Source organism: Anopheles merus, unplaced genomic scaffold (assembly GCF_017562075.2).
Source record: "Anopheles merus strain MAF unplaced genomic scaffold, AmerM5.1 LNR4000108, whole genome shotgun sequence".
Taxonomy (NCBI): Eukaryota; Metazoa; Arthropoda; class Insecta; order Diptera; family Culicidae; genus Anopheles; species Anopheles merus.
Window position 1 is genome coordinate 38,665 of NW_024427688.1, and position 11,243 is coordinate 49,907.

The following is an 11,243-nucleotide window of genomic DNA, read 5'->3' on the forward strand; positions in this document are numbered from 1 at the left end:
AAATTACCGCGTAACTCGAATTTCCGCGTAAGTCGAATCTCGTGATTTCCAGCTAAAATATCACTAATTTTCGTGTAATTTTGCAAGTAGGAGGCAGTTTTAGTCACTTTATGAATTATTTGATATTGTTCTGACTGAATAAACAATGATAACAGTTTTAAACAATTTGAAATTGTTTTTAACATTCGATCAAAACGGAAATTATTTGGCAATTTACAATTGATGTGTCAAATCAGTACAATTTGCTCAAAGAACTGTCAAATTTAGAAAACCGCGTATCTCCGAATCCGCGTGTAAGAGGTACCGTGTATCTCGGGGACCGCCTGTACAATTTGCTTCAAGAATTCTAATCTAGTATTAATTTCATTTTTGCTAATGACAAGTAGTCAAAAGTTCGTTAAAGACAGTTTGCCATTTGAAACCCCTTTTCGATTCAAATTTTAACTGAGATTAAAATGAAAATTCGGTCAGGTCATTGAAATAAAATTGTTACCCAAGTGCCACAAATCCACTAAACGACCACTAAACGGCTTCTAAACGACTCAAGTTCTCTACCTAAACGGAATATAGAAAGACTTCGTTTAGCAGACGCCAAACGACTCATGCATTCTAAAAATAGCAAAAAAGCTGGTGGCGCTATCTGTTGGTGGGATACCCCAACCAGTTGAGCTTCATCGCTTGGAGGAGAGCTTTCTCATTTCCTCTGTACTGTTGTATGGTTTCGCATTGAAGTTATGCATCGCTAGAACTAGAACGGCGATACGATTGTTTAAATACTAAACTCCAACGGAAACCACCAGCACTGAAGCAAGTGAGATTTGAGCAATGGTCATTGGTGTTGATACCCACGTATCTAACCACACGACCATCTATATAGATTTTTGCTCAGAAAGTTAGAAGGCTATATAGGTCATAATAAAATGCAACTTGTCGAAACACATTGCAAGAAAAGGATAGCAATATAATGATGAGTTGTAATACGCCATCTATTGATCAAACCAATGAAGCTGTGGAGCTTTCATTTTTTTTCTATGGATATTCAATTTTCCAGTCGTTTAAGCTTAATCTGTGGCGCTTGGGTAATTGGTTCGTACATTTTATAGGATGAGTATGTATGCTTCTAGTAATAATAAGTATTAGAGGGTATTTTCAAGGGCTTTCTGCTGTATAATGGCAGTCCGATGTTGGCTGATATTTTACCTCCTTCCTACACAATCCATGCTATGGACGTAGAGCGCCAGTTGTCACGCGCTAAAATGTCGCACTTGTTTTTGACGAAATAAATTTGAGTTTTCGATAAACTGCGATGATACATTTCACTTCAGTCGATTTAAGTGGCTCGTGTTACCCAATCAATATGCCTATTTTTTGTTTATAAACGTAAAAAAATGCAAAAAGTATCAATTTATTTTTGTTTACTTCGGAAATAATCTGGCAATAATAATTAATCCTGTAAACAAACTGGATAATTTAACTATTCCGGATGAAGCATCAATTTCGCGTGAGACAAATAGCTCTGTTTGCAAAATTGAGGGTCCTTTGACGCTCTACGTCTATTTGAACGGCGAACCGCTTATTTCGGAAACAGACTGTAAATGGGGTACAGTGTTGCCAAACAGCACCAACGGCAATTGTCAAATTTGAACGTAAACCGAGCATTTGTTTACATTGGCCATCAACGCAACGGCAACAAACGACGACGCTGCCGGAGCGAAGGTGCTCTACCAACTCGTAGCCAAACATGGACCAAAACGGAAAGTTATCGTTTGCGGAATTTAATCAAAAACTTCTAAAATATATTTCAAACAGTGTTCATTGCGATGTGCAAGAGAAAGAAATTATTTCGCGCTTTAAGAAGCTGGTCGAACAGAGAGGTGCGTGTTGCGTTCTACACTGTATGTCTGTTGTTGTAGCTTGATAACTAATGTACCGCTTTTATTGGTTCAGATGCCTGCCTTGAACAACTGCTTAAGAAGAAAGAATTGGAACTGGTGTACTCGGAGGACATTAAAGGTTTGCAACAGCAGCACGCGAAAGCAGTCGAAGTGTTGGAAAGTATAGAAAAGAAATGCAACCTTCTTGCGCTAGAGCAGCTGTCGATTGATGGCGCACAGCTGCCGGTGAAAGAATCGACAGAACAGGAAATACCGCGAGGATCGACTGATCCATCACACCAAATGAATGAAATGTGAGTTGAACCATAGTATAGTGGTATGAATATGTTTAATATTACAATTATTATTATTATTATTATTTATTTAATCTAATGTCATATTGTTGTCCCTTTTTAGGTTGCTTAACCGATTTTTGCGTAAATATTGCAATCTGTACGTACAGTTCAACGCTAGCGGCAGTGGAATTCGTGTGCTATCGTTAGCCGACAATCAATATTACGAGTTTTGTTTGAACGACACCACAAATGTTGCAGAATTGAGGGAACACATCTGGTCCAACTTAGCTGCCTCTAGTGGGCATTTGAATTCGTGGGAGAGTCTATTGTAGTTTGTTCTGATTTTTTTTAAAATAATAGACTAAGTTTCAATGCGTGTCTTGGCAGTAAGTGACGATATATCAAATGGACGCAGGCTAGCACATTATTGAAATAAACAGTTATTTTTTTGCCGAAAAAAATATCAATTACATTTTGACTGGGCTAGACAATTGATGCTTAATATATTGTTTGCGATGTATTATGTGCTGGCAGCTCGACTCATCACTGCATTATACTCTTCAAAGAATCGATTACAACTTAGGTTATGAAGACGCGAATCAATAGCTGTGCGGTCATTTCGGGCTGCAGAAGGACGGTACTAAAAGAAATCCATCTCTGGTTGATATCATGGGTCTGTTTTTTGAATGGTACGGAACCCGTGGTTAGAACCAAGTAACATATAAAAACTCTGGTACAAATCATCGCTTCAAAAAGAAAAATTAATGCATCTTAAACATACTTCATTGATTTTTTACAACTAATTATACTATAAGAATAAACTTCAAGTTAGAGCTTTCTTTTTCTTGATAGTGCTCGATTCTGATTTGAAATTTGTTCTATATATTTTTGAACTGTAAGTTGTCTTTGATCGTACATAGGCTGTAAGTCATTGAATGCCGAGCCCACTAGTGGGTACACAGGCAAGCCTTGACCGGCAACGGTTGTTGTGCCATAGCAGAAGATCGATCAATTAGTATATGTCCTCTAAGCGCTTAGTACACGTACGAGAAAGTGATCGAGATCCTAAATCGGATGTGGAAGGATCAAAAGGAGAAAAAGGATTCATGCGTCGCTCTCACTGTCTCAGTATTTTATCAAGCAACAAAAGCAGATTTCAAATATTATAACATGAGTTTCTTGTTGAAATTTAAAAGCTAAGCAACATTCTTCTTCTTCTTTGACACACACACAACAACCGTTGTCGGTCAAGGCCTGTCTGTGTACCACTAGTGGGGGGCTCGGCTTTCAGTGACTTATTGATTACACATATCAGGATAATCAGTCCTACGTATGGGGGCACGGTCTATTCGGGGTTGAACCCATCACGGGCATGTTGTTGAATTGAACGAGTTGACGACTGTACTACCACACCGGCCCTAAGCAGCATTAGCAAATGTTAAAATGGTGCTTATTTACTGGAGAAAACAGAAAAAAATAATTTGATTATTAATCATTCTCGCTTTACTAGTACACTGCATTCTGTTTATTGCATAACATGGCATCTTTGCTTTACAAAGTAGGGACAGTGGGGGCATGATCTAAGTCCTATCTTTAAGCTTATCTTAACTCGATGGATTAAAGCTGTTGGTCAGCGACGGCGCATTGTAGTGCTATCTTTTTGGATAGGTACAGGGTGGTATTGTTTCCATAGAATGTTGGCGTTCTAGTATTTTTGCTATTAAAAGATTTTAAGTGATTTTTATTATGTAATACCGTACTTCATTATAAAAGCATTTTTTAAATTTGAAATTGTATACAAAAACACCCATCATGTTATAGCTGCTCTTCTGTAAAGTGTAAAGCGTGGCCATGTCTTTCATCCGGTATTTGGTTTTTAAGCCAAATTTTACACCGCAGCTTACCCGTATGCAAGCCACTTCTGAAACCATGCTGAGGAAAGATGTTGATGCGAATCGGTTTTACCTTTAGGTTTTTTTAAGAACTTTATGCTAGCGTGTGTTAATAGATGCATCGATTGTAGGTAGCTCTTGATGTTGATAAGCCGCTCAACCAGCGCCAAGAACGACCACCAACCCTGTGCATGTTGTGGGGGAACATAAAACAACCCACACCATCAAAGCGGTTCGATCCGAGTGCGTTCGTCACGGCCCACGCTTGCGCGAACGGCTGAGATGAGTTGGGAGGGGATGATGAGGGCTATAGCCGCGGAGGTCTAGGGTTGGGGATGAAGGGTTGCTGTTTACACACCTATCGGGACCGGTTCTTCTCAGCCGCCGTACTCCCCAAGCGCACTCTCACTCTCTCTCGCTCTTTCGAGTCACTCCGTGATTCGTTTGTGTGCGTGTGGCCGCGGGCAGCACATTCCACTTTGCGCGAACCGTAAATGGAACCCGCGCGCGCATCTCATTCATTCTCGCTTGCAGTGTGTATTTGAACGGCTTAAGGGACGGTCGGCAGCCCGCATTGTTCGGTTGTTTACCAGCGTGTACCAGCGACGAGAACCCGTTTGTGGGAAGGAAAATCTAAACAGAAAACAACCACCAAAGGTTCAAGGTAACTTTCACCAGCTTGTGTGCCGAAACGCGGCAAGAAGGGCATTGAAGGGCGGGCAGTAAAGGGGCCCTAGGCCCCGAAAATAAGGGAGAGAAAACATAGAGGATTGTGATTGTGTATGTGTGCATTTCAAACCGTGTCGAGATGATGCGAACGTCGGTGTCGAGTGATTTGTGGTTAGCGCATCCGCTGTTCCCGTGTCTCCATCGCTCGTGGCGCTATCAGAATTAAAACTCCCAAACCAACCAGACGAAACCGAGGCAGATAAAAATGGGGGTCCACCATCAGCAGCACCTTGCACAAGCTCGTCGGAAGGATTTAGTCGATGTGACTTTGTGTCACTGGCCCCGCTTGCCGGCTGCGAGGGTGATAAATAGGCAAATAAGTAACGACAGCAGGTACAGCAGAAAGATACGCTGCAGCCCGGTCACATGCGCCGGTGAAAAGACGGGCTCTTATCAGCTCGGCCGCGGGTCGAAGAGATGGATCGGGCGACCCGGTTTGGTGTGCAATGGTGTTTAGCGTCAGAAATGCCAAAGTATTTCGTAAACATCGATTTCCAGATTTTGATAACGATAAAACGGGTTGACTCAGGGCTGTGATTGTCCTAGTAGAAAGGGTCGGCCGTGTGCTGTGGCGACAGCTTTTCGTTCAGGCTCGCGCGTTCTAATCTCCCCAGTTTCCGGTGACGGGTGAGTTTGGCCGTAGCCCGTAATGTCCAACCGGTTATGTTTTTGATTGCTTTGTTTTATCCCACCAACCACCCACCCCCTAGAGGTGGAGATGTTTCGATTGCGACTCTAAGCATCACCTTGCTGACCCCTGCTGATCAACATCGGCCCCATACGGGCCCCAACTTCGATTCATATTCCTTCGCTTACGTTGTTGTAGGGGTCATTCAAGAGGTGGGAAGGTGTGTGTGTGTGATGTCATGTTAATATTCGTTGTTATTTAGTGCTGCTAGCGTGCTTCGCGGGTGACATCATTTTGAAAAAAATAGTCACCACAAAATAGTTGGCAGAGGGTGTTATGGGGAGTTTGGTGGGGGGGGGGGGGAATGGTTCCGAGAGAAGCAAACAGTGGTGGTCACGCCAAGCTGAAGGCGAGTTGGTGCTTTGGTGCGTTTTTTCACCCCGCCTTCGAACGCTTTGCTGGTTGGAAGATTGTTTTTAGTTTTCCCTTTCGTGTGTGGCGCTTAAGATCTTGCTCGATCGTTTTCTGCCTCTCTTTCGCTCCCTCGCAATCGTGGCGATCGTACCGTGTACGAGTGAGCCGAGGGTGTACGATCTTCAGTGTGTGTGTGTGTGTGTGTGTGCGTGTGTATGGGAAGGTTTGTTTTGAACGGGTTGGGAAAAGAAATAAAAAAAAACCCCTCTACCCTTCCTTCACACTGCAACTAAGATGATGATGGCGCGAAAATTGAAAGCCTTTCTTTTCGGATGATTATTGTGAACTGTAATATGGGGTAAAATTTAATTTAGACGCAAATAAATCCCAGATGGGGACAGCAATCTTCTTCCATTCGAATGTGATGCGAATGATATGTGTGTCTTAGAAATTTGTAAGTGGCACTTTTGTCCACACCACACCCATACGGAGCGTTTTGAATTTATTTAATTGCCATTAGTCAAGTCCCGGTGAAGCAAAACTTCAACGTATTCGACGCTCGATTTGGTGCAGCGTGGCACGAACGGCATGGAGCAGAGGTCAGGGCGCTTGTGCAGGTTGAGATCATAAACAAACGCTGGAATCGCTCGCGGATGACGACATCCATGCTTGCATCACGACCACGCTTATGCTCATGATCATGTTGATGATGATGATGATGGCACGCCTTTACTTTGGGTTCGATCGATCGAACATTGGCGGTGTTCTAATCACCTTCGGCTGCCTTTGTGCCGAAACTGCGGGATCTTAATTGGAGTTTGTTTTAACAAACGAACGGGAAAAAAATCGCAACACAATTTAAGTGATTTAATACCCTATTTTACAAAAAATAAAAAATCAAACGAGCTCTGTCTACGCCATTAGAAGAAATCGATTGATCTGTTCTGAAAATTAGAAATATTTCAGAACGTTAGAAGTCAAAGAACTTGCAACCTTTGTTCAGCAATAATTCAGCATTATCGCAATTCACCCTAACGAACCGATTGCTTACAGAGTTGGAACTGTTTTTGATTAGCAACGTGAAAGTCATTCCAGCACGTTTTGGTGCAGCGAGCCGCAAACAGTTGTCGCCGTTTTATGAATTCGGAACACCACTCGAACGTGCTTCAATAGCTTACATACTTAAAGGGCAGTCCCTAATTGACTGGTTTACTTGACGATACCTGCACCTGGAAGTATGTGGTTTGGCTCATGTGGGTCACCAATTAGCCTACGCAATGGAAGCGACGTGCGCAAACGATACGATGCGTTTCACCTCTTTAAAAGGGCTGCGCGTATGTGTGTGTGTGACACTCCCTACGTTTGAAATATTATTACTCGGCTGTATTTAGCGTACACTCGACTGTTGAATCCACCCACCTGACTGCTTGGTGATTTTAAATAAACAGAAAGAAACCACATTGCAACAGGGTGAAGTAGGCTATACTACTAAGCTGCTCTGCTCGATGCATTTCGTTTAACACACAATTCTTCTCCCTCGCACCTTGGGGTGGTAAAGGAGGGTGTAGACATAGTTGTATGTGTGCCGTTGGAATGTGTACGCGTTTTAAGCGCAATTTGGAAAAGTGCCGTACAAGCATTGTCTGCAGTCGCGGGGAAAATTGAACCAACCAACCCCTCTAGCTCGAACGAACAATAAGCGAAACCCTTCCACCCACAATTCTTATTCATATTCTTTCCGTATTATAGTGGTGCATTTAGGCGGTGCATGGGTGGGGTAAGTGACTGTCAAGAAAAAAGAAAAAAAAAGGTTGTGGTAGGTGTTGGTTTTGTTTTGATCGTTCGGTTCGTGCCGTGTGTTCGTGATAGGTGGTGAGAAGGATTTGTAAGCGGGAGAGGGGGGAGAGGTGAAGATGAATGAAACCACCTTGGAATAAACCCTTCGGTGATCATCGAATCGAAAGGGGCAAATTTGGACAGATACATGTTTCAGTGCACGATGATGAGGGCGTGTATAGGGAAGTAAAGAGTATATGTATAAAGAGTATTAAACATTGCAAAGTTTGAAACAAGTATCGAAGCAATTTTTAAAATAAAAACGACCAGCTGTCTTATATTGCGTTCAGTGTTGCAAAATGTCACTGTCAATGTAATAAAAAAATCTGACTGAAACAAAATCCATGTCAGCGTCAGCGTCACAATTGTGATAATCAGAGGTGATACTCAAATGATTGGTGTGAACAATGCATGCTTCTGGACATTTTTGCGACCATCGCTTGGTCAGTCACTATGTCATGACCTTTTTTACTGTGATCAGTTCTGCAAAATGTCACTGACACATAGTCATGACAGCTCTACTGTGATGATCAGAGCTGAGACTCAAACAGTTTTTACGACCATCTCATGCTTGGTGACATTGTGTGCAACCAACTCTTGGTCAGTCACTTGGTCGCGACATTTCCTGTCGTTGATTATCTCGATAGTCAAAGAAGATGTGCGGTGCGTGCGAGTGGTTCCAAGAAACAATATGAGCATGTTTTCTAGCTCTGTTTGACCCGACAGACAATAAAAGCAGACACAGCAAGAAAGAATCCACATTTTGTTGCTTATGACCACACGCCAAGTATATTTCAATAAAGAATGTGATTATCACCGACAGAAAATATCGTGACCAAGTGAGTGATTAAGGGTAGGGTTCTAAAGAAAATGTCATCAAGCCTGTGATTGGTCCACGAACTGTTTGAGTCTCACCTGTGTTAATTGTGTTCAGTTGTCTACGTGAGCTGATTTGAGCATCGTTTCAGTCATGAGTGTTGGTGACTGAGACAGTGGCATTTGGTAGCACTGTACACAGTCAGAAAAAGTCATGATTATGCTTGTGACGGCATTAAGCTTAGCTTGTGAGTCAGAGTATCTCGTTGGATTCAAGCACTCGCATGTCGTGACGCACATTCATTGAAAATGCTCATTGCTGGTATCAAGCTACCACGGATATGTTCATTGTTTTCGTTGGTGAATATTTCTTGATGTTCATGATATTTTGCAGCACTGAATACGATACCTGCAACGATAAAGGGAAATATAGATGAATAATTTGAACAGATCAAAGTACTTCTGACAATACATTAGTGTAAATCCAGCACATGATTTAAGAACGTTATTAAATAGTTTTGGTAGTAATACATTTCAATGTTTGAGAGTTGTTCTATGTTTACTTGACCATCAAGTGGAAATTAAAGCGTTAGGCTCAATTTCGTTAAGTTAGTTGATGGAAGGGTTTTAAGCAATGCATACGTATAAGTGCATTAGACCGCAAGGCAACACGTCACGCGAGCGATTGGAAATGTAGTTCCACATGCTACAGAACGGCATGTGTTGTTGAGATGCTTCATGCTTCTATTTGAAGCAAGTTGCACTGCACCAAACCAACCCTTCGATAGCGGCCCTCCGAATCGGAAAAAGTGTCTTCAATTTATTGTTTCTAAAATAGTTTCTCTTAAGACCCTTAAACTCAACAACCCTTCTCCCTATGTCTTCGCATCTAGGTCTGTATATTTAGCTGTATCTGTTGAATTGTGTTTTCTTCCCTATCCACCATCTTTTTCTCCTCTAAATCTAACGAAAAATTGTTGAATGTATAAACAAAAACCGCATGGTCGAAAACGCGTTGCACTCTTCTCTTGGCAGCACAAAAATAGTCAGTTGGATTTATTTTTTTATGGTGCAGAATAGGTTTGCTCTCGTAGTTGTGTGAGCTGAGCACACCCAGCGCTCCAGCGTAAATCATGTGTAAGCGTGGTTTTGATGTTTCGGCCGTTGTTTTGGGCGCGATTTGAATTTTACGAGAATATTATGTCGATTTCTTCTCTCCCACTAACGGACACTCTTCATTCACTGGTTTGTGCGCGTCTGGCCGTCGATCTTGCGGCGAGTATTTTTAAAATGCCCGCTTCGGTGTTGATGTTTTTGTTTCGTTGGTTTTGTGGCTTTCGTTCGCGTTGGGTGGTGAAACGAAGCTAGAAGATGTTGTGCATATGTTAAAAGTAACTTAATAAAGTGATTACATAGCTCTTTCAAAGCTAGATGTTAATTATATAAAAGTGATATAATGTTGAAATAAGTGTAGTTGAAAATGTCAGAATTTAATTCTAGTTAATGGATTATACTGAAGTGATATTCGTTTAATATGAAAAATAACTAATATCAATGTACATCTGTTCTTGAATGTATACATATCTACGCCAATTCTATATCAGTACATCCAAGCCACGAAGGTTTTATGGCGATTTGTTCGTCGCTTATTGTATTTGCAAAGTGCTAATAGATCACAAGTAGGAAGGATGAAAAGCTTGATCATTTTCTTAAAATCGGGCATATCACCGCTTAATTTTGTTCATCTGTGATGCGGCCATTTCTATTTTAATTTAAACCAATAATTTTTTTTCTTGGTGTTTAACGTTTTCCAAAAATCAAACTATGATTTTGGATATTTTTGTTTCAACTTTTTTTTAAACAATATTCCATTTATTCCATTTAATTTTTCAATTTTATTTCCACAGAAACACTTACCAGTATGGCAAATTTGCTTTGGTCCATCATTTGGCTGATCGTGCTAATCGTGGTCGGCTTCTGGGTTGCGTTCTTCTGTGCGGGTTGGTATGTTCTCATCTACCCGCTAACGGTGTGCGTGCCGGATATATCGGTAAGTAGTTCGGTAACGAAAAAGAAACAATAAAAACCATGTTTCACAAAATGTAACAAATTCTTCCGTTTCCAGGTCGTGTCCGATTTCCTTCTGATGGGAGCACAGTTCGCGCATTACTGTGCCAAGTGCATGATGGAGGGAAAATCTCTGTTCTAAGGTCGCCGATGTTTATGTTCATATTATCAATGCATCGATGCATACGTGCACGCAAATTGTGTGTATGTGTGTATTGAAGTAAAACGCAACATACAGACAGGGGAGGTTAAACAGGGAGGAATCGACCAGAAGACCGCATGGTGTTATGTTTAAAATTCTACAATAGCAGCATTAATTAACATTATGTTTTGTAAGTGTAAAGTCTATGCGTCGATGAGCAATAAATATAATTGTGTTCACGGTTAACGCGTATATTGTTGCTGTTTTTTTTTAAATTTGACTCATCGTTGTTTGAGGTATTTGTTTGCCACAGGTCACTATGGGTTCGTTGATTACCATTGCCTACACACGTATCGTTAGCAATTTATTTGATTAGCGCCTACATAAACAAACAAATCCATTACGTTGATTGTCGACAGAGGCTAACCCAATCACGTTATATTGGCAGTCGCGAATATTGCCATGTTTAGAATTATTTTGGCCAATTTTTGCATACGTTACAGTAAGTTTTAAAATAAAATAAATGAACATTCCATCGACTAGATGTGG

General features: G+C 41.3%; 2 protein-coding genes across 2 annotated transcripts; both read left to right on the top strand.

Moving 5' to 3' along the window:
• Positions 1–1,109: 1,109 nt before the first annotated feature.
• LOC121601500 lies at positions 1,110–3,410 on the top strand. The gene is made up of 3 exons (XM_041930325.1): positions 1,110–1,874; positions 1,948–2,188; positions 2,292–3,410. The coding sequence occupies exons 1-3, from the start codon at positions 1,742–1,744 to the stop codon at positions 2,500–2,502; spliced, it is 585 nt and encodes a 194-aa protein (XP_041786259.1). The 5' UTR covers positions 1,110–1,741; the 3' UTR covers positions 2,503–3,410.
• A 1,166-nt stretch (positions 3,411–4,576) lies between these two features.
• LOC121601503 lies at positions 4,577–10,940 on the top strand. Its single transcript, XM_041930330.1, has 3 exons — positions 4,577–4,726; positions 10,393–10,535; positions 10,611–10,940. Exons 2-3 carry the CDS (start codon positions 10,407–10,409, stop codon positions 10,692–10,694), a joined length of 213 nt encoding a protein of 70 aa, XP_041786264.1. The 5' UTR covers positions 4,577–4,726; positions 10,393–10,406; the 3' UTR covers positions 10,695–10,940.
• The last annotated feature ends 303 nt before the right edge of the window (positions 10,941–11,243 follow it).